This window comes from Dipodomys spectabilis, unplaced genomic scaffold, assembly GCF_019054845.1.
Source record: "Dipodomys spectabilis isolate Male_0828 unplaced genomic scaffold, ASM1905484v1 ptg000054l, whole genome shotgun sequence".
Lineage (NCBI taxonomy): Eukaryota > Metazoa > Chordata > Mammalia > Rodentia > Heteromyidae > Dipodomys > Dipodomys spectabilis.
This window is the reverse complement of record NW_024870731.1, coordinates 2,157,916-2,184,259: the sequence shown is the minus strand read 5'-3', so window position 1 is coordinate 2,184,259 and position 26,344 is coordinate 2,157,916. Positions and strand designations below refer to the sequence as shown.

General features: G+C 43.0%; 1 protein-coding gene across 1 annotated transcript in view; it reads left to right on the top strand.

Annotated features, from left to right (window-relative positions):
* The window catches only part of Il17rd (interleukin 17 receptor D), an 87,361-nt gene extending 63,596 nt beyond the window's left edge, over positions 1 to 23,765 (top strand). The window contains exons 8-14 of the mRNA XM_042680058.1: positions 7,166 to 7,231; positions 13,017 to 13,071; positions 13,532 to 13,642; positions 15,540 to 15,724; positions 20,322 to 21,044; positions 21,159 to 21,375; positions 22,711 to 23,765. Of these exons, the coding sequence (XP_042535992.1) occupies positions 7,166 to 7,231; positions 13,017 to 13,071; positions 13,532 to 13,642; positions 15,540 to 15,724; positions 20,322 to 21,044; positions 21,159 to 21,375; positions 22,711 to 22,823 (1,470 nt within the window). The 3' untranslated portion in view covers positions 22,824 to 23,765. The remainder of the gene's footprint in view (positions 1 to 7,165; positions 7,232 to 13,016; positions 13,072 to 13,531; positions 13,643 to 15,539; positions 15,725 to 20,321; positions 21,045 to 21,158; positions 21,376 to 22,710) is intronic.
* Positions 23,766 to 26,344: the final 2,579 nt, after the last annotated feature.

Here is a 26,344-nt window from a genome sequence, read left to right as displayed (position 1 = left end):
TTTTTAAAAAATTGTTTTCTCTATCTCAGTAAAGAATGTCATTAGGATTTTGATGGGGATTGTGTTGAATTTGTATATTTGTTTTTGACAATATGGTCATTTTTCACAATATTGATTCTACCTATCTATGAACATGGAAGATCTTTCTATTTCCTGGTATGCTCTTTGATTTCTTTCTTAGATTTTTATAGTTTTTGCTATAAAGATCTTTTACATCTTTGGTTAGGTTGATTCCTAGGTATTTTTCTTTGTTGAGGTTATTGCAAATGGAGTTGTTTTCATAATTTCCCTTTCTCCTTGTTCATTGTTGGCATACAGAAGGGCTACTGATTTGTTGGTTAATTTTGTATCTTGTTACTTTGCTGAAGTTGGTTAGCTCTAGGAGTTTGGGGGTATAGCATTTAGGTCCTTTATGTATTAGATCATGTCATCTACAAATAGTGATAGTTTAATTTCTTCTTTCCCTATGTGAATCCCTTTAATATCCTTTTCTTGCCTTAGTGCTCTGTCTAGGAATTGCAGAACTATACTGAAGAGGAGTGGAAAGTGTGGCCATCCTTACCTTGTTCCTGGTTTTAAGGGAAATGATTTTAGTTTTTCCTCATTTAGTATGTTGATTGGTCTGCCATACTAAAAACATTTATTGTTTTAAGGAATGTTCCTTCTATTCCTAGTTTCTCCAAAGCTTTTAACATGAATGGATGTTGTATTTTATCAAAGATTTTTCTGCATCAGTTGAGCTGATCATGTGGTTCTTGTCCTTGGCTCTGTTGACTTGGTTCCATTTATTAATTTGTGTATGTTAAACCAGCCTTGCATCTGTGGGATGAAGCCTACTTGGTAATAATGTATGATTTTGTATTTGTTTCTGAATTCTGTTGGCTAATTTTTTTGTTGTTGTTCGTAAGGCTTGAACTCTAGGCTTGGGTGCTGTCCCTGCGCTCTTCAGCTCAAGGCGAGTGCTCTACCACTTGAGCCACAGCGCCACTTCTGGTTTTCTCTTGCTTTATTGGAGATAAGAGTCTCACGGACTTTACTGCCTGGGCTGGCTTTGAACTTCAATCCTCAGATCTCAGCCTCCTGAGTAGCTAGGATTTACAGGCGTGAGCCATGGGCGCCCGGCTTGGCTAATTTTTATTGAGGGGCTTTGCATCTGTGTTCATACGAGAAATTGGTCTATGGTTCTCTTTTGTTGTTGTTGTTGTTGGATATTGGCTTCATAGGATGAGTTTGGATTGCTCCCTCTGCTTGGGGAGAATTGGTATTAGTTCATCTTTAAAAGTATTACAGAATTCAGTGGTGAATCCATCTGGGCCTGGGATTTTCCTTGTTGGAACACTTCTAATTTCTTCCTCTATCTCTGTATTATTGGTTAGTTTCGTTGGTTTATATCTTAAATCTTCATGGTTCAGTTTAGGCAGTTTGTATGTTTCTAAAATTTCTAAAATTTCATCCATTTCTTCTAGATTTTCCTTCCTTCCTTCCTTCCTTCCTTCCTTCCTTCCTTCCTTCCTTCCTTCCTTCCTTCCTTCCTTCCTTCCTTCCTTCCCTCCTTCCTTCCTTCCTTCCTTCCTTCCTTCCTTCCTTCCTTCCTTCCTTCCTTCCTTCCTTCCTTCCTTCCTTCCTTCCTTCCTTCCTTCCTTCTCTCTTCCTTCCTTTCTCTCTTCCTTTTTTTCTGAGTAGGTTTTAGGTTTTGGAGGTAGCCCTTTATAATCATTTGCATTTTTTGGATGTTTGCTGCAATATTTCCTGTGGCATCTTTGATCTTGTTGGTTTGAATTTCCATTTGTTTGTTTGTTTATTTATTTATTTTGCTGGTCGTGGGGCCTGAACTCTGGGCCTAGGCACTGTCCCTCAGCTCTTCAGTTCAAGGCTCGTACTCTACCACTTGAGCCAGAGTGCCACTTCCAGATTTTTCTGCTTATGTGGTACTGAGGAATCGAACACAGGGACACAGGGCCTCATGCATGCAAGGCAAGTACTCTACCACTGAGCCACCTTTCTCAGCCCCTCTTCTCTTATTTTTTGTTTAATTGATTTTATGTATCTTCTTTTAGTTTCTATTTTATTGATTTTTGCCCTTATCTTTGCCATCTCTATTAGTTTTAGATTTGAGTTTTCTTGTTTGTCTAGCAGTTTTAATGGCATCATGAAGTTATTTACGTGAGCTGTGTCTGTTTTCTTTTTTTTTTTTTTTTTTTTTTTTTTTTTTTTTTTTTTTTATTACACTGTGTCTGTTTTCTTTATGTGTGTGCTTAGGGCAGTGAACTTGCCTCTCAGCACTGCTTTTGCTGTATCCCAGAGGTTCTGTTGTAATGTTTTCATTTTCATTGAATTGTAAGAACTTTCTTATTTCTTCCTTAATTTCTCTATGACCCAGGTGTTATACAGTAGTGTGTTATTCAGCCTCATCCTACTTTCTGCAGAATGTTTTGTGTTGAGAACTAGTTTGATTCCACTGTGATTGGATAGGATGCAAGGAATTATGCCAATCTTCTTGTATTTGCTTAGGTTCTTTGTGTGTCCTATGATATGGTCAGTTTTTTTTTTTTTTTGTCGGTCGTGGGGCTTGAACTCTGGGCCTGGGCGCTGTCCCTCAGCTCTTCAGCTCAAGGCGAGGGTTCTACCACTTGAGCTACAGCGCCACTTCCGGTTTTCTGGTGGTTTATTGGAGATAGGAGTCTCACGGTCTCTCCTGCCCGGGCTGGCTTTGAACCGCGATCCTCAGATCTCAGCCTCCTGAGTAGCTAGGATTACAGGCGTGAGCCACCAGCGCCCGGCTTGATATGGTCAGTTTTGGAGAATGTTCCATGGGCTGCTGAGAAGAATGTGGATTGGGTCATTGTTGGGTGGAATACTTTGTAGATTCTGTTACGTTCATTTGGGTTATGGTGTAATTTGATTCAGAGGGTTCTTTGCTTATCTTTTGTGTGAATGGCCTGTCCTTTGGTGAGAGCACAGTATTAAAACCTTCCACTATTATTGTGTTGGAGTCTATCTTGTTCTGTAAGTCCAAAAGTGTTTAACAGATGTAGGTGCTCCATTGTTCGGTGCATAAAAATTGACCACTGTGATTACCTCTTCATGGATCATTACCTTTATTAAAATGTAATGACTTGCCTTGTCTCTGATTTTAATGAAAAGTCTACTTATCAGATATCAATATAGCTACCCCGCCTTCTTGCAGGGTGCATTTCCATGGAAGATCTTTTTCCATCCCTTTGAGTTTGTTTGTATCTTTGTGAGATGGGTCTCTTGGAGACAACATAGGATGGATCTTGTTTTTTGTTCCAATTGCTATTCCTTTCTTTTGATTGGGGAATTGAGTCCATTAATGTTTAGGGTTATTATCGAGAGATGAGTCATTATCGAGAGTTTCCTGCCCTTTTGTTGATTTCCTGTATTTTGCTTCTCTCCCTTTCCTGTGTTTACTAACTTGGTTTTCTAGTGATTTTTGTCTGTTTCCTTGACTTTGTTTTCTTCAGATTGTATTCCTCCCTTTAGTATTCTTTGTAATGCTGGTTTAGTGTTCATGAATTCCTTTAATTTTTGTTTGTCACGGAAGGTTTCAGTTTCACCATCTAATGTAAGTGATAGCTTCGCTTGGTATACTGGTTTGGGTTGGCAGTTGTTGATCTTCAGGGCTTAGATTATACCATTCCAGGCTCCCCTTGTGTTGATGGTTTGTGTGGAGAGATCTGCAGTGATTCTGATTTTCTTTCTTTGTAATACAGCTCCTTTGATTTTACAATATTTAGAAGCAATTCCTTGCTATTCATGTCTAGTGTTTTTATTATGATGTATGTAGAAGTGTTTCTTCTTGGATCCTGTCTAGTAGGGGTTTGATATTCTTCTGTTAGGTGGGTGAGATTTTCTCTCTTAAATTGGGGGTGCTGGGAAGGTGGCTCATGGGCTGGGAAGGTGGCTCAGTGGTAGAGCGCTTGCCTTGCATGTCTGAGGCCCTGGGTTTGATTCCTCAGCACCACATAAGCAAAAAGAAAAATGCTGGAAGTGGCGCTGTGGCTCAAATGGTAGAGCGCTAGCCTTGAGCTGAAGAGCTGAGGGACAGTGCCCAGGCCCAGAGTTCAGGCCCCACGACCGGACCGCCCCCCTCCAAAAAAAAAAAAAAGATTGGGAAGTTCTCTTTTATTACTTTATTGAGTATGTTTTCAATGTCTTTAGTTTTGAATTCTTTCTCCTGATCAATCCTGACTATACATAAATTTGATCTCTTAACTGAATCTGCAAGTTCTTGGATTTCCCTTTGGTAGGTTCTGAGTGTTTTTTCCATACCTTTGACTTTTTGTTCTAGCCCCTCTATTTTATCCTTGACTCATAATATTCTATTTTCCATTTCACTTATTCTGTTACCATGGATTCCACTATGGTTTGTATTGTGAAATTTTAACCTTTTATGCCTCCAGTTCTTTGTTGAGTTCAGTTTTCACAGTGTTAATTTCATCTTTTAATTTTCTATTTTTGTCTCCATATCTCTTTGGGAGTCCTGTATCTTCTTTATTATTTTGTCTTTGTAACCTTCAAATAGTTTTTGGATATCCTTTTTATTTCAACAGCCAGTTGTTTCACCATTTCTTTGATGATCCTTTTGTCTTCTATCTTTTCTCCTTTATTCTCACTAGGGTCCTTCTCTGGATTGTTGTTGGCTTTTGTATTTGGTTTGTTGTCTTGATTGTTGATGAATCTTGTACTGTTCCATTGTCATTTATGCATTTGGATTCAGAGATTGTCAGTGCCATGGACCAGGCTTGGCCTGTTTGTGCCCAACAGGTGGCTGGACTGCTTCACATTGGGTGGATTAGCCAATACTAGGTCCCTGGAACAGCAAGCGTCTGTGCATGTACTTGGCCCTAGGCTAGCTTAAAGGAGCACCATCCAGTGGTCCACAGCAGTGGCTGGGAAGCTTATATTCCAGCCTCTGGGATGGATGGACGCACACCTAGGAAGGGATGGGTTCCCATGGCTACATGGTAGTTTGCGTTTTGGTCCCAAGTTGTCTCTCTTCCTTCAGGTGGCCGATGCTTGGCCTCTGGAGTGTGTGCATGCTTTGTGGCTCCCAACCAGGGAGTGGTTGGTCTCCTTGCAACTGGGAGCTTAGGCCTGTCTGCTGTGAAGGGTTGGGGAAATTAGATTCAGGGATGGGCATGAGGTTTTGGAAGAGGTAGGCTCCTGGCAAGTGCAGGATTTTGTCTATGTTGTTTTCAAATAGATGTGGTTTCCCTGCCAATACCGGGGCTGTGGCAGCTGCAGTGTCCTAGTGTGCCTACGGCCGCCTCCCCTCCCCTCCCCTGTATGAGTCCTAGTGGCCTCCTGCTTGAAGCCAACAGGTGGGGCGGGGGATGAGGGCTCTGGCCTCTTTGTCCTCTTCAAGTGTGGTGCCCCTTCTTGGATGGGAGGGAGGGGTCTGGGCCAATCTTTGTGGGTCACTATCATGGGGTGAGAGTGCCGGGCAGGGTATTTACTGATCCTGGAATTGGATGAGGTCTGACTGGTGATATGGTGGCAAATCTCTGTCTGAATGCTGCCATTAGGGTCTGGTGTCCCTGGTGGCCGCTGACCACTCCCACCACCCAGCTGAGGAGTTGCTCCTGCCACCTAGGCGCCAAGCTGTGGAGCCTTCCTCAGAGCTCTGCTGCAGTTGTTTGTGGGCTGGCCTGTGGAGCCCTGGGAGCTCTTCTGATCTGGGTGTCCCAGTGGTGTGCTGCTGGTTTCTGTCTCTTTCTGCACTGTTCTGCTCCAGCGCTGTGGGAGTTTTCTGCATCTGAATGTGGGTGCTGTAGTCTGCTCCTCGGCCCTGGAGTCCCAGGCAGTCACGGGCCGCTTTTGTGGTTGCGGGTGTGAGATGAGGGAATGGGGGAAGGCTGTTGGCAATTTTCCATCCTTATGTGTCCAAGTTATTAGTTTTTTTTTTTTTTCAGTTCCTGTAATTTTCTGCTTGTTCATATATTTGTTGTTCTTATCTCTTAAGGAGAACTGAGTGTTAGGACCCCAAATCTCTGGTTAGAGAGTGCTAGGATGATTCTCTATTATAGTTTGGCAGCCATCTTCCTGTCTCCAACAAAGTTTTTTGATCATTGTGGAAAACTCAGTTTCATCTTGAACCTTTTTTTTTTTTTTTTTTTTTTTGGTCAGTCGTGGGACCTGAACTCTGGTCCTGGGCACTGTCCCTCAGCTCTTCAGTTCAAGGCTAGCACTCTACCACTTGAGCCACAGCGCCAGTTCTGGCTTCTTCTGCCTATGTGGTGCTGAACAATCGAACCCAGGGCCTCATGCATACAAGGCAAACACTCTACCACTGAGCCACCTTCCCAGCCCATCTTGCTTGTTCTTATGTGTGTTGGTTACTGTCCTAACTTGGCTGGCCCACTGGCTCTCACCTTTGTCATTGAATCTCTTTGACCTTCTATTCAAGGTAAAATACTGACAAATAGGGGCTAGGAAGGTGGCTTAGTGGTAGAGTGCTTTCCTTGCATTCATGAGGCTGTGAGTTTGATTCCTCAACACCACATAAGCAGAAAAAGCCAGAAGTTATACCATGGCTCAAGTGGTAGAGCGCTAGCCTTGAGCTGAAGAGCTGAGGGACAGTGCCCAGACTCAGAGTTCAGGCCCCCACAACTGACAATAAAAAAAAGAACAGGGGGCTGGGAAGGTGGCTCAGTGGTAGAGCACTTGCTTTGCATGCATGAGGCCCTGGGTTTGATTCCTTAGCACCACATAAGCAAAAAAGAAAAAAAGCCATTAGTGGCCCTGTAGCTCAAGTGGTAGAGCGCTAGCCTTGAGCTGAAGAGCTGAGAGACAGCCCAGGCCCAGAGTTCAGGCCCCATGACTGGACACCTCCCCCCCCCCCCCCCCAAAAAAAAAAAAAGAAAGAAAAGAAAAAAAAATAATTCTGACAAATATAAGTAAAAGTGTGTATCTTCAAATGAAATATTCCTGTTGAAGGCATCACCCATTGAAGGCATCACCCACTAAGCACAGGAGCTATCCAGATACAGCTATCAGATAATGTGTAGCAGATAAATATATTGCTTTCTGACCTAATTACAACTTCAGAAAATGTGATCAAAACTTAAGTCTCCTTGCACTCTAGGGAAAGAGAGAAACCCTGGTGACTTTTTTTTTTTAAGTACTTTTTGTTTCTTTGCAGGAACAAAACACTGAAACAACCAGCTGCCTCCTTCAAAACATTTCTCCTGGGGATTATATAATGGAGGTATGTACAAGTGCAGGAAGTCTTATTTGTTCTGTAGAATGGCATTTGTGAACAATTACTATTCTTTTGGTGTCATACTGGGTTTTGAATTTGGCCTTGCACTTGCTGGCTAGTTATGCTACCACTCATACATACCACTTAAGTTATAAGCCATACACCCCTAGCCTTTCTGCCCTAGTCTATCTATCCTATCTATCTATCTATCTATCTATCTATCTATCTATCTATCTATCTATCTATCTAATTAGCCTAAAGTAGTTATATAGAGGGGAGATTTCATTGTTACATTCCCATACATTTTTACAAAATATTCCAGTCAGTTTCACCCTCTTTATCATACTCTCCTCCCTAGTTCCTGAAACAATTTCAGCAGGTTTTCTCTGTTTTCATAGCTGCAAACAATCTATTTTGGCTATATTCATCCTATTTCAATATTACTTTTTTTCTTTTTCCTTCCCTCATTCCTGTCTCTCTTAGTTATATTCAAAATTCTGTGTTTTTTTGTATATAGAGTTAAATGTATATATGTCCATGTCCATGAACATTTATGCCTTTTAGGTATAACTCCCACAAATATGAGAGAAAATATATGATGTTTTGTTCTTTGAGATTGTCTTGCCTCACTCAGTATGATGTCCTCCAAGTATATCTAGTTCTCGGCAAGTGATATGATTTCATTTTTCTTTATTTGCCTTTTATTTTCTTTATTGCAATGTAATATTCCTGTATATAGGAGTTATTTATTATTTATTTATTTGTTTTCTGTTTGGATTGTCTTCTTCTGAGGCTACGATTCCTTGAATATTTTTTGAAATGCGAAATGCTGCTTTAGTATTATGAATTCTTTTAGGTTTTTTTCATGAAAGGTTTATTTTTTTCTTTTGTGCTTATCCTGGGACTTGAATTCAGGGCCTGGGCACTGTCTTTGAGCATTTTTGCTCAAACTAGAGCTCTACCAGTTGAGCCAAAGTTACACTTTGTCTTTTGTCTTTTTTTAATACCTCACTTGTTGGGTCTTTGTCCCACAAAAGATGGATGGAGTCAGATGCAGCGGGGAGTCAAGTCAAGCAGGAAGAAACTCATTTATTAACAGAGTAAGCCCTTTTTAAAGCAAAAAAGAGCCAGTGGCATGGCGGGGGAGGACTGTCAAGGTCACACCCTATCATGCACCTAAGCTTCCAGGGCTGGTTATGCACTGAACGTAAAGCAAATTGGGCTCTGCCTGCTCAACTCCCTCTCAGCGCCATCTTTGCTGCCCATGTGCTCTACAGTAAATTGGGCTCTGTCCACTCAACTCCCTCTCAGCGCCATCTTTGCTGCCCATGTGCCCTTCAGATTCCCCCCCCTCCTTTTTTTTTAATGACAGACCCATCTCCCAGTTAGTTATCCTTTGTAAAGGTTATTTTAACAGGATTACATTGGTAAGGATAGCATTGGCCACACAGGGGGTTCCAGGCAAGTCTGGGGGGCGAGATTCGCCAGACAAGGATAGGGAGGGCCCTTGTGCATGATTCAAGAGCCCGTCCCAGTTACCTCACATCCCCACCTAGCACAGTAATAAACATCAGCCCCACCACAGTTAGAAATGTCCAAAGCAGTTCAATTAATTCCTGGGCAGATATAAAAGTCAGTATCTCGTAAGGTCGTCCTCTTCAGAACATGGGAGCAGCCTGGGTATTGGGAATTCCACACATGTGGCATGGTGCATCCTCATGGGCCCCCACACTCAGGCCGTTCTACTATAGTCCAGAAAAACAAGGAACACTTAAAACAAACTGCAGACATAGCAAAGCAATCCTGGGTACGTGGTGTCTTTTAAGTAAGCCAGTTCCTTGTATGTGCCTTTAAGCTAGCACAGGGGTCAAGATAACCTTTGAGCTTTACTGTCAGCTCCCAAGGGCTCCCAACACTCACTCTTAATAAACAAACAAACAAAATCAACAAAGAAACCTCATAATTAATGACACCATATACCAAATTGACTCAACACACATATGCAGAGTATTTCATCCAGTTGTGCCACAATACACAGTTCAGCCTTTCATGGAATGTTCTCCAAAAGAGATCACATCCTAAGACAGCAAGTCAGAGCCAAAAAAAGACAGAAGTGGAGCTGTAGTTCAAGTGGTAGAGCTCTAGCTTTGAGCAAAAAAGCTCAGAGACAGAGCCCAGGCCCTGAGTTCAAGCCCCACCATTGATACCAAAATAATAAATAAATAATACAATGAAGAAAAGGCTTCAGACTGAGTATTTAGGAAATGGAACTATTCATTTTCAGGATTTTGGTTTGATTTTTTTCAAGGGTTCCATCTCTTTATAGAATTATTCTCTTATATGTATTACCTTTTTTTGTTCATTCAGCTGTTTGTATTATCTTGTTCATTTGATGTCTCTTGTTTATTCATTTCTCCAGTTCAAATTCTTTTTTAATTTGCCCAGTTTTTTTTGAACATGTTTCTTTATTTTATTAACTATTCTTACTGTTGTTTTACATCATTTGTTTTGTTGTTGTTGTTGTTGTTTTTTGAGGGTTTCTTTTTGCTATTGTTTGTCTGTTTTTCTTCTCTCTTCTAGATCTTTGGAGTTGTTGGGGATTTATTTGTGTATATGTATATGCCTATTCAACTCTCCCTTTACTTCCTACACTCCCTAACCCAATACAACATCAACTAAATTTTTCTCTATATATCTCACTCCTCCTTCTAATTAAATCCCACAAAGTTAGCTTGCATCTTTTTCTACCCTATATAACCAAATAGTAGTCCAATAAGACTATCCTTCCCATCTCTTTCCTACTACCACCTTGATTAAGGAAGGCCTTCACAGAGCATGAAGATATATACCTTGGAACATATATCCATCCTGAAAACTCAGAGTAATAGCAGTAAGTTCATTAGAACTTACCATAAACATTAGGCCTTGGTTCCTATCTGTAACAGCCTGTGAAACCCAGTTCCTCAACCCAAGTACAGAAGAGTCCCCCACACACAGTAGTTCCAGCACTGAATTGACTGAAACTGACTTTGTCAACTGAAAACCACCTTGCTACTCCATTCACCACCACCTAGACACCACCCATCTTAAGAAAGCTGTGTATAGAAATACTCTCTCTCTCTCTCTCTCTCTCCACAGCTTACTGGACCACATGAGGTCTTGCTGACTTTTGCCTTGGCTGTCCTTAGCTTCTGTTCTCCCAGATTCTACCTCCTGAGTAGCTAGGATTGTAGGCAACACTAATATAAGCTCTGGAAGAGATATGCATTTGTATTTTTACATGGTTCTTTTAAAAAAAATGTTTATACATGGGCCAGGCCTTGTGGTATATGCCTATAATTACAACTACTTGGAAGATAGGGCTGCAGTTTGAGTCCAGACCGACAAAAACATTATTGAGACCCTATCTCAAAGAAGAAGCTGGGTGTATTGACTTACTCCTGTACCCTCAGCTACATGGGTGGTATAGGTAGGAGGATCACAGTCTGATGCCAGCTTTGGCAAAAAGCAAGATTGTATCTGAAAAGTGACTAAAGGAAAAAGGGCTGGAGGAATGGCTCAGGTGGTAGAGTATTTGAGTCCCTGGGTTAGAAACTTCACTACTACAGAAAAAATATGTTTATACATGATTAATGTTTTATCTTTTCATTAACTACTTCAAATAAGTATCTTTATATAACTATACAGTCTATGGGCATTATTTGAAATTATCACATTATATTCCTTTAAATTACAAAGATATACTTGAAGATTATTGTTAGCTTTAAAAAGTTTTGTTTTAGCCAGTCGCTGGTGCATCACGCCTGTAATCCTAGCTACTCAGGAGGCTGAGATCTGAGGATCACGCAGTTCAAAGCCAGCCTGGCCAGGAAAGTCCATGAGACTCTTATCTCCAATTAACTACTAGAAAATGGGAAGTGGTGCTGTGGTTCAAAGTGGTAGAGCACTAGCCTTGAGCTGAAGAGCTCAGGAATAGCGCCTAGGCCCAGAGTTCAAGCCCCATGACCGAAAAATTTTTTTTTTTGTTTTAGACCAGTAATCTTAGTACAGAGGCAGTAGAATGACAAGTTTGAGGTCAGCCTTAGCCATATAACATAACACTGTCTTAAAAAAAAAAAAACCCAAGGGAAGCCAGGTGTCAGTGGTTCACACCTGTAATCCTACCTACTCAGGAGTCTGCGATCTGAGGATCTCAGTTTAAAGCCAACTCAGGCAGGAAAGTCCATGAGACTGTTATTTCTAATTAACCACAAAAGCTGGAAGTGGAGCTGTGGCTCTAGTGGAAGGGGGCTAGCCTTGGGCAGTGCCCAAGCCCACAGTTCAAGCTCCAAGACTGACCTCCCTCAAAATAGCTGGAAGTGAAGCTGTGGCTGAAGTGGTAGAGCGCTAATCTTTAGCAAAAATAGCTAAGAACAGTGCCCAGACCCTGAGTTTAAGCCCCAGGACCTGCACCAAACAACCAGAGTTTGGAACATTGTTTAGCATATACAAGTCTGGATTTGATTCCCAGCACTGCCAAAACAAAAAAAAAGTTTGTTTAGTATTAAAACAGTGAAATAGCTGGGCATTGGTGACTCAGCCTATATCCTAGTTACTCAGGAGGCTGAGATGTAAGGATTGTGGTTCAGAACCAGCCTGGGCAGGACAGTCTGTGAGATTCTTATCTCCAAGTGGAGCTGTGGCTCAAGTAATAGAGTGCTAGACTTGAGAAAAAATGCCCAGGGACAGTGAGTGCCCAAACCCTGATTTTAAGACCCAGGACTTAAAAAAAAAAAAAAGTAAAAAGTAAAAAGAAATGAACAATTTGTCCATAGCTCCATTATTGAAATGCATGTCTTAACATTTTGGTAGAAACACCCAGTTCTTGCATTTTGCACTGGCATTCTGTGGGTTAGGATGGGTACATCTGAAAGTAATCATGAAGGTCTTCTTTTTTTTTTTTTTTGGTTGGCCATGGGGCTGGAACTCTGGGCCTGGGCGCTGTCCCTCAGCTCTTCAGCTCAAGGCAAGCGCTCTACCACTTGAGCTACAGCGCCACTTCTGGTTTTCTGGTGGTTTATTGGAGATAGGAGTCTCACAGTCTCTCCTGCCCGGGCTGGCTTTGAACCGCGATCCTCAGATCTCAGCCTCCTGAGTAGCTAGGATTACAGGCGTGAGCCACCAGCGCCCGGCTTCATGAAGGTCTTCTAAAGTGTAGGCCTGGTTACCCTGGATCTTGCTGTGTAAACCAGGCTGGCCTCAAACGGAAACTTCCTGCTTCAGCTTCCTGAATGCTTGAATTACAGTGTGGATCACCCCCATAGCTGAAGTTCGTTTTGAGTTGGTAAAGTGGAGACAAATATGAGTAGACATGGTGGCTAGTGTTAGCATAGTGAGTGACTTACAGGCCCACCAGCTCTCTTCCCATAGCCATTGTCCTTTCTTTTGTACCTACCCCTCACTGCCAGCTGATGGAAAAGAAAAATCAGGATATTTCAAAACTCAAGGCTTCACACTTGCTAGGCAGACCTTGTCCTGGTTGTGCCATATCTCCAGCCCTTTTTGCCCTGGAGAGCCTCACCTTTTGTTGGCCTAGAATATGATTTACCCATTTAAAATTCCTGTTGTATCTGGGATGAAAAGTATGAACCTCCACATCCAACTGTTACTTGAGATGGGGTCTCATGAACATTTTTATCTGGTTGGTCTTACATTGTGATCCTTCTGATCCCCACTTCCTAAACATTTAGGCTTACAGGTATAACTTTAAATTTTTTTTATAATAATAATATTATCACCTTCTATTTTATAGCTGGTGGATGATACAAATATAACAAGAAAAGTGATGCATTATGCCTTAAAACCAGGTAAGAATTGTTAGGTTTTAACCACTGTAGACCCGGGGTATCTGATCCCTTAAGTTCTCTACACTTTCTGCTTTACATCAACAAAACACAACTCAGGTTCCATCAAATCCGAATTTTTTCTCACCTTGGTGTTGATGCCTGAAGGATCAAAGCCAGTGTGGTGTCTGTCAGCTGGACTAAATAAAAAAGCAGTTCTTCTTGGGGAAAACCATGTTGGAAGGAGACGTTGCCTTAAGCAAAATTCTCAGCCTGAGGTATTTGCTGTCCCAGAAGACTGAACTGTTTAATTGCTTCCCATCATTCTTTAAAGAAAAACCACCAAATCCTTTTATAATCACCATTCCAGCTAGAGAAATGTGGTTCTGGGGTCCTAGAACCCGTTAGGTGGCTTAGATTATTGTTATTTGCTTGAACCTGTTATACTTCTGAAGTTTAACAATATTTGTTTTGAATTTCCCAGTGCATTCCCCATGGGCTGGGCCCATCAGAGCAGTGGCCATCACTGTGCCACTGGTGGTCATATCTGCATTTGCAACGCTCTTCACTGTGATGTGCCGCAAGAAGCAACAAGGTATCACTTTGTGTACTGTGTCCCCCCTCTTCCCAAGAGGTAGGCCAGGGGTGGATGCCAACAGAAAGGTAGACTGTAGCACCTGGTTCCTCCAGCATCTGGGAAGACTCATGCCTTCTAAGTTTCTTCCTTGCTTACTATAGCTTTCAGAATTAAAACATGTTACTTAAAAGTCTCTGAAGATGGGCTGGGAAGGTGACTCAGTGATACAATGCTTGCCTTGCATGCATGAGGCCCTGGGTTCGATTCCTCAACACCAAATAAGTAGAAAAATCTGGAAGTGGCAGTGTGCCTCAGGTGGTAGAGCGCTAGCCTGGAGCTGAAGAGCTGAGGGACAGCACCTAGGCCCAGAATTCAGGCCCTATGACCGACCCTCCCCACCCCTCCCCCCCAAAAAAAGTCTCTGAAGCCACTAAAAGGGAAGACATAACTAAACTCCCAAACTCAGGATAGTAAGTTCAAGGGCATAAGAGAGTGTAAGGTATGAACCACAATATAGTGAGGGCTTTCCAGGAGTCAGGTGTCACCTGACACTGGTGGCTTATACCTGTAATCCTAGGTACTCAGGAGGTTGAGATGTAAGGATGGCAGTTTAAAGCCAACCCAGGCAAGAAAGTCCATGAAACTCTTATCGCCAATGAACTTCCAAAACAAAGTTGGAAGTGGAGCTGTGGCTCAAGTGTAGAGTGCTAGCTTTGAGCACATAAAGCTCTAGGATAGTGTTCATGCCCTGAGTTCAAGCACCAGAACTGACACACACACACATACAAAAAAAAAAAAAAGAATCAGGTGTCATATGAGAACTTTCTGGGACACTGGAGATTATCTATGTTGTTCTGGGTGGAGGTTACACACGTGTACACTTAAGATTTATGTACTTTGGGCTGCGAATGTGGCTTTGTGGTAGAGTGCTTAACTAGCATGCATGAAGCCCTGGGTTTGATTCCTCAGTACCACATAAACAGAAAAAGCTGGAAGTGGTGCTGTGGCTCAAGTGGTAGAGTGGTAGCCTTGAATACAGAGAGGCTAGGGGACAGTGCCCAGGCCCAGAGTTCAGGCCCACAACCGATAAAACAAAAACAAACAAACAAACGAAAAAGATTTATGTACTTTTATCTGGGTATGATGGGGTACTACTGGTGTTCCAGGAACTTGGAGCCCAGGAATGAAGGTCAGCCTAAGCAATGGAGTTAGATATCATCTCAAATAAAAAAAGAAAAAGAAAAGAAAGATTTATATACTTTACCCTTATAAATTACATTCAATAAATGTTTTTCTAATTTTTTTTTTAAAGATCATCCATGTTGCAACAGCCAGTTCTAGGTACTTCACTGACCAGAGCAGCCTTTGCAGCATTTCTTGTTTTGTCTAAGGTCAATTTCAAATTGAGAATTATTTTTGTATAATCCTAGCTACTCAGGAGGCTAAGATCTGAAGATCAAAGTTCAAAGCCAGCCCAGGCAGTTAGGTCTGTTTGACCCTTATCTCCAATTAATCGGCAAAAGTGGAGGTAGCCTCAAGTGGTAGAATGCTAGCCTGGAGCAAAAAAAAAGCTGACGGAGCAAACACTGGCTCTGCCTCCGAGTTCAAGCCCAATAATTCTCTCTCTTTCTGCCTCGTCTGTCTGCCTATCTGTCTGTCTCTCTCTTTCTTACACACACACAAAGAGAAAGAAAAGAATGATTTTGGGTTTTGTTTTTTTACTTTTTGATGCTTAGTTGCAGAAACTAGATGTACCATTCCTATGAATATTCCCAGGAGGCTGATGAATTGGGGACCAGGACTCTATATGGATATTACAACTGTTTGTTCCTGAAGTTATCACTGAATTCCAAGTCATATAAAATAAGATAAAACGTTGCTCATAGCTATCAACCTTATCTTTTTCCCAATTTAGAAAATATATACTCACACTTAGATGAAGAGAGCTCTGAGTCCTCCACATACACTGCAGCACTCCCCAGGGAGAGGCTTCGGCCACGGCCCAAGGTCTTCCTCTGCTACTCCAGCAAAGATGGCCAGAATCACGTGAACGTCATCCAGTGCTTCGCCTACTTTCTCCAGGACTTCTGTGGCTGTGAGGTACAGAATCTAGTCTCTTCTCCCCCCACCCCCCTCCAAGCAGTACATATGCTCCATACTCCCGGTTTATTGTCTTCTCCACTCCTCCAGGCCTGCTTCTGTGACACCTATTTGTGTGTGTGTGTGCGTGCGTGCGTGCGTGTGTGCGTGTGTGTGTGCGTGCGCGCGCGTGTGCGTGCACACGCACGCTCGTGCTTACGCCCCTGTGTCCCTCCTGGGGCTTGAACTCAGGGGCTGGGCACTGTCAGAGTTTTTCTTTTGGTTGGTCGTGGGGCTTGAACTCTGGGCCTGGGCACTATCTCTAAGCTCTTCAGCTCAAGGTGAGTGCTCTACCACTTTGAGCCACAGCACCACTTCCTACCTGGACTTTTTTGGCCAAAGCTAGCACTCTTCCTCTTAAGCCACAATTCCACTTCTGGCTTTTTGGTGATTAATTGGAGATATGAGTCTCAGACATTCCTGCTTGGGCTGGCTTCAAACCAAAATCCTCAGATTTCAGCTTCTTGAATAGCTAGGATTACAGGCATGAGCTACTTGGTACTGGGCAACACCTGCTATTAACTAGTGCTATACTTTCAAACTGAGGGCCAGTCTTTCATTCTTCTTTTCATCTGTTCTACTCATCACTAGCACCAAGTATTTCATAATACCTGGTTTTAACCTGGATACACTCCTGCTTGAAAATCTGAAGTAGCATTCAGCTGGCAGATAGTTTTGTGAGCATTAATAGTGCCAGTGGCTACTATGGCAACAGGCAACCAGGGTAGGAGCTATCACCCAAGACATCTTGGTATGTACACAAGAGAAGTTCCAGTGAACAGAGGGGAACAACAAGGAAGGACAGTTCTTTGAGGAAGGTTCAATTCCTTAAGAGACTTTTGCTGAGAAGGGGAATGGAGAAGATTGCCACTGGAAGGTATCTTGGGGACCAGGGAGTATGTTTAACAAGGGACTCTGTGAGGTTGTTAGGCCATTGATCAATATGACATCATGAAAAATGAGAGAGCAGTAGTGTAGGAGAAAACTGTAGCTGGAAAGAACAGGAGGAAGGATGGGAAGAGTCCAGAAAACAGTAACATGTCATGTGCTTGAGTATCTGCTCTGATTTCTTCTTTTTATTATTATTATTATTTTGGTTGGTCGTGGGGCTTGAACTCTGGGCTTGGGCGCTGTCCCTGCGCTCTTCAGCTCAAGGCGAGCACTCTATCACTTGAGCCACAGTGCCACTTCTGGTTTTCTAGTGGTTTATTGGAGATAAGAGTCTCATGGATTTTCCTGCCTGGGCTGGCTTTGAACCGCAATCCTCAAATCTCAGCCTCTTGAGTAGTTAGGATTACAGGCATGAGCCACCAGCACCCAGCTTTTACATTTTTTTTTTATTGTAAAAATAGCGTACAGAAGGGTTACAGTTATAAGAGTAAGGTATTGAGTACATTTCCTATCGAGCATTGTTACCTCCTCCTCTTGTTTTTCCTCTACCATCTCTTCCTTCCCTACTTTCCCAACTCCTCCCTCCCCCCCACAAGTTGTAAAGTTCTTTTTCAACATAGAGTCTTGTACATCTCATTGTTACAATGGGTCAACCTGTATCCATATTTAAACATTTCGTTTTTTTCCCTTTCCCTCCCCAAATTAGGAAAGTGTATATACGAGGTGCAGGGAAATACAGTGAAAACAGGTTATCTGCTCTGATTCTTAACCATACAAGTTAACTACTAGTATATAGCTTTTCAATACTGTCATTTTTAGAGTGAAGCCCAAAGTTATCAGGGAAGTCACACCCTGTTTCTTTTCTTTGGCAATATATGGGGGTAACTGCTTCTTAAAAATGCAGTATTTTTTGCACAGTATTTTTAGTTAGGAGTTATTTGTACTTTGAAATTACCCCATTGGCCTATCTTTCAGACTTTTTCTGTGTGGAAAGATTGCCCTCTGGTGTAAATAAAGTGTATTTCCTACTGTGTGGAATGCTATAAGCTTGACAGATCAGCACCTACCAGAAATCAACTGCAAGCTAACTGGTGGCACAGTACTGACTTCAGATACTGTAGACATATGTAGTATATTTCCTCCCTAGTCTTTTTCTCTGTAAGTGAACTCAAATATACAATATTATACTTTGGGCATATTGAAATGATGTTTTTCTGTCTCCTAATAATTTTATATACTGTTAGCAGTTCTATATATACTGCAGTTTTAAATACATGATTCCTAATAATGGTTTACTGTAACTGAGGTACTCTGAATTGTTAAACTTCTCAGTAGTTCAATATTGTCCCATTTCTGATTATTTCCCAAAGAGAAATGCCTGGAAGTGGAATTAATCAAAGGTAGGAATAGTTTTTCTTTTTGTGCCAGTCCTGGGGCATGAACTCAGGGCCTGAGCCCTGTCCCTGAGCTTCTTTTTCCTCAAGGCCAGTGTTGTACTACTTGAGCTCTACCACAGCACTATTTCTGGTCTCTTCTCTGTAGTTTATTGGAGATAAGTGTCTCACAGAATTTCCTGTTCATACTGACTTGGAACCGCCATCCTCCGATCCAGCCTCCTGAGTAGTTAGGATTACCGGTATGAGCCACCATGCCAGGCTGGAAGAATAGTTTTTAAATGCTTGACATATATACCCAGTTAGCACAAAATAAAGGAAGTATAAGGCCAAGTCATGGTGCTTATTATATCTGTATTGCTGGTTACTCAGGAGGCTGTGATCTGAGAATCATAGTTCAAAGCCATCCTGGTCAAGAAAGTCTGGGAGAGGGCTGGGAAGGTGGCTCAGTGGTAGAGTGCTTGCCTTGCATGCCTGAGGCCCTGGGTTCGATTCCTCAGCACCACATAAGCAAAAGCAAAAAGCCGGAAGTGGCGCTGTGGCTCAAGTGGTAGAGCGCTAGCCTTGAGCTGAAAAGCACAGGGATTGCACCAGGCCCAGAGTTCAGGCCCCACGACCGGACCCCCCCCCCCCCCCCCAAAAAAAAAAAAAAAAAAAAAAAAAAGTCTGGGAGAGACCTATTTCCAATTAACCATCAAAAAGCCAGAAGTAGAGCTGTGGCTTAGGGGTAGAGTGTCAGCCTTGAGAGAGAAAGCTGAAGGGCAGCACCTAGGCCCCTAGTTCAACTCCTAATACTGGTGCGTTCACACATACACACACACACACACAGAAAGAAAAAATAAAAGGATTCAGAATTATTTTCAACAAGTAGATAGGTTGGGGCTTTCCTTTGTTAACATCTTAGAGCAGAAGAGAACAAGTCATTTCAGAATACCTTTCCCTTATAATTTGCTGTGTCTTAGAGGCCATATTTGATCATAACCATTGGGAATTAGTTGTTTTGTTTTGTTTTTTTTTGCCAGTCCTGGGGCTTGAACTCAGAGCCTGAGTACCATCCTTGAGCTTCCTTTTGCTTAAGGCTAGCATTCTACCACTTGAGCCACAGCACCACTTCTGGCTTTTTTTTTTTTTCTTTCTTTTGTTTATATTGTGCTGAGGAATTGAACCCAGGGCTTTGTTTTGTGTATGCTAGGCAAGTAAGCAATCTACCACTAAGCCACATTCCCAGCCCCAGGGGATTAGTTTTTTGTTTTGTTTTGTTTTTTGTCAGTCATGGGGCCTGAACTCTGGGCCTGGGCACTGTCCCTCAGTTCTTCAGTTCAAGGCTAGCGCTCTACCACTTGAGCCATGGCACCACTTCCAGCTTTTTCTGCTTATGTGGTGCTGAGGAATCAAACCCAGGGCCTCATGCATGCAAGGCAAGCACTCTACTACTGAGCCACCTTCCCAGCTGGGAATTAGTTTTTGAACACCAACAGAATTGCCAGGAAAATTAGATCAAAATGTTCTGAGAAGGTGATACCCACTGAGAGGCCATATGTGCCATCAAAAAAAAAAAAAAAATCAGGCTCTTCCTCAATCCCCAAGGACAAATAAGGTCTTCTTGCTCACAAGCATTGTATAGATGCCACACTGTAGATCTTTATGAAGCAGGTACTGGTAATTCCAGAGTGAGTTAATAGTCATATGACCAGATTATCCATATCTAGTTAATTGCCCTCTTCTCTAGTATCACCAACTATCTGACCCTGGATCTGTGAAAGTGGCCAGAGGTCAGTCACACTCCAGATGTGAATCACTATCACCTAGATGCGTATTCTAGAACACTTTGAAGTCGTTCATCTATACCTTTTTCTTACAGCTTATTAGTCTTCTCTCTAAAGATTTCTCCTTCCACCTGGCAGCTTCAACTCATATGCACGCAGTTCCCTTCTGTTATTACCCTGTAGTTTCCTGAAGAGTATTTTCTGTAGTAACTTAAATTGCTAAAAGTTCGGTGCTTCTGATTCCTCACTTTTAGAGCAGCAGTAGGGATGGTATCTCATGATGAAATGAGTTGATGAATAGCAAACTCTTGCAGAGGGTGAGGTATTATGACCCTCAACACAGAATCTTAACTGTTTCTCCACTTACTTGGTAACCTAGAGCCTACAGATAACACTGCTCATAATACTAGTTAAGGGGCAGATGATAGGGCCTCCTCTATCATTCACAACTTATTCCTACATTCTTCTCCCTAATATCAGAGTAAGTTGCCTTTTTATCCTTTCCAGGTGGCTCTGGACCTTTGGGAAGACTTCAGCCTTTGTAGGGAAGGGCAGAAAGAATGGGTCCTTCAGAAGATCCACGAGTCCCAGTTCATCATTGTGGTGTGTTCCAAAGGCATGAAGTACTTTGTGGACAAGAGAAACTACAAACACAGAGGAAGCAGCCGAAGCTCGGGGAAAGGGGAGCTCTTCCTGGTGGCCATGTCCGCTATTGTGGAAAAGCTCCACCAGGCCAAGCAGAGTCCGGCCACAGCGCTCAGCAAAGTCATCGCTGTCTACTTTGATTACTCCTGTGAAGGGGATGTCCCCTGCGCCCTGGACCCGAGCTCCAAGTACAAACTCATGGACAACCTTCCCCAGCTCTGCTCCCACCTGCACTCCGCAGATCCCCGCCGCCGCCCGGAGCCGGGCTCCCAGCCAGGGCACGGAAGTAGAAGGAACTACTTCCGGAGCAAGTCAGGCCGCTCTCTGTACGTTGCCATTTGCAACATGCACCGGTTTATGGATGAGGAGCCTGACTGGTTCGAGAAGCAGCTAGTACCCCTCCCTCTTCCGCCGCTGTGCCGCCGGGAGCCAGTTCTGGAGAAGTTTGACTCGGGCCTAGTTCTAAATGATGTCGTCTTCAGACCTGGACGGGAGAGCGATTTCGGCTTGAAGGCCAAGGTGGCTGCCCCGGGGGCCGCTGCGCCCGCGGGCCCGGAGAGCCAGGCCACGGGCCTGGACGGGGCCGCGGAGGCCGGGGCCGGGGCCGCGGAGGCCGGGGCCGCGGAGGCCGGGGCCGTGGAGGCCGGGGCCGCGGAGGCCGGGGCCGGGGCCGCGGAGGCCGGGGCCGGGGACGCCGAGGCCGAGGCCGGGGCCGCCTGCCATGGCGGCTGTGCCCTCTCACCCCTGCTGCATGCTGTGAAGGCCGGCAGCACCTCGGACATGCCACGGGACTCGGGCATCTATGACTCCTCCGTGCCCTCGTCTGAGCTGTCTCTGCCTCTAATGGAGGGACTCTCTTCAGACCAGACGGAGACGTCTTCCCTGACTGAGAGCGTGTCCTCCTCCTCAGGCCTGGGTAAGGTGCAGGGGAGTCAGGGTGTTTCTGAGGGAGGCCACACAACCTTTGGCCAGACTTAAAAAGGACATCAGAATTTTTGTTTTGTTTTTTTCATCCGATGCCTGCGAACTCAGTATCTGAAGCTTGGTTTCGCTTGTTGGCCAGGGTTTTATGACCTGAGCCCCTCCTTCAACCCCAAGGGTTGGTTGTTCTTCTTTCTTCTTTTCTCTATTCTGTTTGCCGTGCACCTTGAACTCGGGGCCTGGGCGCTGCCCCTGAGCTTTCTTGCTCAAGGCTAGCACTCTGCCACTTGAGCCACAGTGCCACTTTCAGTTTTCAAGTAGTTAATTGGAGATAAGAAACTCATGGCCTTTTCCTGCCAGAGCTGGGTTGGAACTGAGATCCTCAGATCTCAGCCCTCTGATTAGTTAAGATTACAGGCAAGAGCCATGGGCACCAGGCTTCTTCTCTGTCATTTCTTCTTTGCTTTTCCCTCCCTCCCTCCTTTCCTTATTCCCTTCCTCCCTCCTTCTTCCCTTCTTCCATTAGTATTTCTAGTTTTCGTTTCTGCTTACCTTATTGGGAAGTGAAACCTGATGGAAAGTAATACTAATGATCAAGCTCTTTGTAATTCTGTTTCTGCAACTTGTTTGATAGTTTTGATTCACCCTATGGTAATGAAGATTTTCACTTATTTGAGCTCCTGTGGTGAGCCACCCACACCCTGCTAGGGGTACTATAGAATGCTTAATATGTAAGCTTTCTGAACCCCAAAAACACTGGAATACAAAAACACTTGCGGTGCCAAGGGAGCTTTGGATACTTTTCTATGCAGTAATATTTACTGCCCTCCAATCTCCTTTGTCTTTATTTTGTTTTATCTATCTATTTATCTATCTGTTTTTTGGTTAGTCATGGAGCTTGAACTCTGAGCTTGGGCACTGTCCCTGAGCTCTTCAGCTCAAAGTGAGCTCACTACCTCTTGAGCCACAGCGCCACTTCCTCCTTTGTCTTTATGACTACATATACAGAGCCTGAGGTCCATGGGTGTAGTATTCTTTCTATCCTAGGTCAACACAGGGCCCCAGGTAGGAGAGCCCACTTCTCCCAGGAGCCCTAGCAGGATACCATCCCAGAAACTAGTAGATTTACATGCAAACCTTTGGCCCTCAGGAAAGGTGTCTTCCTCAGCTGAGGGAACTAATCTGTTAAGAGAATAAGACTGCCACATCTTGAGCTGGTTGAGATGTCTGCTTCATTTGTACTAAGACTATTGCTCAGATGTTCTGGCATGAGTGTCAGAACCTGTGAAATGTAATGATTGTGTGATTCTTCCCTTTCTTCTCTCCTTAGGTGAGGAAGATCCTCCTACTCTTCCTTCCAAGCTTCTTACCCCTGGGGTATGCAAAGCAGAACTTGGTTGCTACAGCTACACTGATGAACTCCACACAGTTGCTCCATTGTAATGAAGTGGAAGAGTCTAAGCATTGCCACTTTAGCTGCTGCCCTCTCTCTGCTTCCCCAGCTCATCTCTGTGGTTGCATGGCCTATTTGGAGTGGAGGGCTCATACAAGGATATTCTGGCCAGTACTTGCTCCCCTCTGCCCTACTCTTCTACCACATATCTTGAAAAAGGCTTCATACAGAGCTCTGAAAATCATGTCTATAAATAAGATCTGACAACAACTTAATATGTTAAGTCAGTTTTTGGATCAAAGCCTATTCTAGGAGGTAGCGAGGAAGGTAAAGAGAAACAGGAAGGTACTTGTATGGATCATTCCAACTTCATCGAGCTCTGCAAATTTTGCAATACTTTTAACGTCATTACAGCATCAGAAATCAAGAGCTAGTCTGCTGGAATCTGTCTTATTGAAGACGATATTCCCATTTGGTTTTAATGTGGAAGCTACAGTGCCATGAATCAAGAGCCAAAAAGTAACAATATCCACTCACTTCTATAATATCCAGAATATATTACTAGGTGACATGACTAGTCAAGATCTGGATTTCGTGATCATTCCACTTGAAATGGGTTTGCCAACCTGCAGAAGATGCCAGAACCTCTCAGCTAGACTTGAGTAGCCATTATATGGAGCTGCCTACCAAGTTTTGCTGGGTTATATTTACTGTGTTGTAGCTCTTATGATAGTGTCTAGAAATTTAAGAAACTTGCTCAGCTGGGCTATTTTCTTGGATGTTATAAAACAGGCTTCAGCTGGCCTTCTAGAAGCTGTGTCATGAGCATTAGGGATAAATTCACTGAAATAACTGTGGGGAGGTGGTGGCCAGTTAGTCTGCTGACTGTTTTTGACCAATGACAAACCTCTTTTTAAGAAGGTAGAAAAGAGGGGACTGTCAAAAAAGTAAGTGTTCTACTTTTTGTTGTTGGTTGTGGAGCTTGAACTCAGGGCATGGGCGCTGTCCCTGATCTTCTTTGCTCAAGGCTAGCACTCTTACCACTTTGAGCCACAGCTCCACTTCTGGTTTTCTAGTGGTTAATTGGACTTAAGAGTCTCACAGACTTTCCTGCCCAGGCTGGCTTCAGACCGCAATCCTCAGTCAGATCTCAGCCTCCTGAGTAGCTAAGATTATAAGCGTGAGCCATAAGTGCCCAGTCTAAATGTTCTTCTATTTTTATGAATAACTTTTCTACAGAATTTGTTTCCAAAGGGAAAACTTCATGTTCATATACTGTATGCTGTTAGCCTGGGTGTAATGATGTCTTAGTCTTTGTGGAAATCCCTGTCTTTGTCATCCCCTAGAATACCTGGGTCTGAGCATCTTTTTCCATTTTTTTTTTCCCCTATGGGTGCTGGCTTTTGGCAGCTTGTTTCCTGGGCATTCAGCCTAGGACTGTGGTTTTTGCTCCTTCATCAGACAAGATCAACAGGAAAGATCCTGAGGAAGATCCAAGGTGGGCTGTGAGGCAAAGTAATTTCTGGATTTCCCTTCCAGCACATGCTGATCTGGTGGGGAAGAGAGGTTTGGGCTTTGTGCAGGAAAGTGAGTATTTTGAATGCAAATATCTTCCTCTCTGTTCTGAAAAGGCAGCTGCCAGCTTCTTGGGAGGACGTGCTTGTTTGTTCTCTGGCATCAAGTTTCCTGCAGCTGCTCTGAGGGAAAGACAGTGAGCTGTAACATTATCTCCCTGTAAAACTAAGCAAGCATCCCTGGAGAGGAAAGTTGTTCCCTGTTGTCACTATGGAATCTAAGAGGAGCACAGAACTCCTGTCCTCACAGACCGCCCTGAGTTCAATCCCGAGCATACGTTCTGTGGGGGGGGATTAGCGGACCCAGATTGCTAAAGGATGAAAATTCACTTGGAACATTATCAGGGATTTTTTTAAAAAAACTGAGGCTAAGACTTGTTGAGCCACTTTTAGGATAGATACTTGGCTGCGTGTGAAATGAGGCATTTCTGAGAAATGCATAGATGACCAGGAGGGAAGAGCAACTTACTATAGAACTCACTTGCTATGAAAATGGCAGGGAAAAAGAATATGCTAGTCCAAATATCATGATGTTTTAGTTTGAGTGTAGGGTTTGAGTACTAATACTAATGTTTCTAATACACAAACTTAAACTTTGACATGTAAAGTAATGAAATTAAGTATGATTTTTTGATTCAGAATAAGCTGGTATGTTGTAATGAAGGTAAGCATCATTAGTGTCTTTTTCCCCCCCTCTTGCCACATCACGCTAGGACTGGGAATAAGTTGTCTTACAGCTAAGTAAAAACATCTATTCTAATCAGAGCTGCATTTTTGGTCTCATAAATTGTCCCAGACAGTAGAAATGAGAAGATAGACTTTTAAAAAGATTCTTAAGTCAGAGGCTTTTTGGTGCTTCAGAAATAGCAGTAGGTTAGAGAAACCATCTGAGAGAAAGACCTTGATCTGAGGTGAGAATTTTATGGATAACTTAGATGTTGTCCCTGGGAAAGAAATCAGGGATGAGCAGAGTTTCAGGAAACCAAAAAGGCTGAAAATAGAGAGCTAGTTGTATACTTCAATTTACCAGTGGCCTACAGGAAGAAGGATTTGGTATCTAATTCAGACACCTTTACTTGGGAGAGTGTACAGGTTGGTGAGAGTCCATGTAGGATGAGAAATTAGCCACCCTATCTCATTGGACTCTGTCCATGTCAGCGTAGAAGCTCCTCCAGAGGACCAAAAGTAAGTCCTTTAAAATACATTGATCTCAGAAAGAATCAGAAATCATTCCAGTGTAAGCTCAAGTATTTGGGTAGGAACCCAACCAGGTACTACAATATTTTGAGCCAAAAGTAAGATTGGGTTTTAAAGTTAGAATATGGAAGTTTTGGTTGACACATAACTACTAATTGGAAATAGTCCCAGGTTAGAAGTTTTGTATGTATATAAAAAGGTCTTTTTTAAATGACATTATTGGAATCAGTGTACATTAACTTACGGATATTTAAGTTCATATATGTTTGTCAGAGTTCAGTCTTGCTACTATATAACTACAATTTTTTGTATGTGTTTTTTAACAGTCTTAGTCTCAGGTACCCTGAAATAGACAGGAAGACTATCCCTCCAAAAATGTGAGGATACAGGATTTTTAGAGCTATTTTTCAGCATTTTTTTTTAAAGAAAAGGAGGGGGGAGCTAATTCCTGAAGGAAAAAAAAATGGCATATCTCCTGAAAAAAACAAAAACAAAACATGCAGCCCCTGGGGACCTCAACACTAGACTGACTTTCTCAGGAAGAGAGAAATCACTGTTTCTTTATTTGAGAAAGGTGGGCAATGCCAATGTGAAGATTACTATTGTTGGTTCCTATTGTTGAAGATTACTGACCTTGTTTATCAGATCCTTTGATTTCTTGGCAGGCACTCTTGAGCCCAGGTATAAGAAAAATAGCTGTGTGAAGGGTAATGGAGGACAAACCTTCTCACTGTTTAGACAGTAGGTCATGGTAAAGACTATGGCAAACTGAAGACCTTTCCAACCTACAAGGAGTAGCT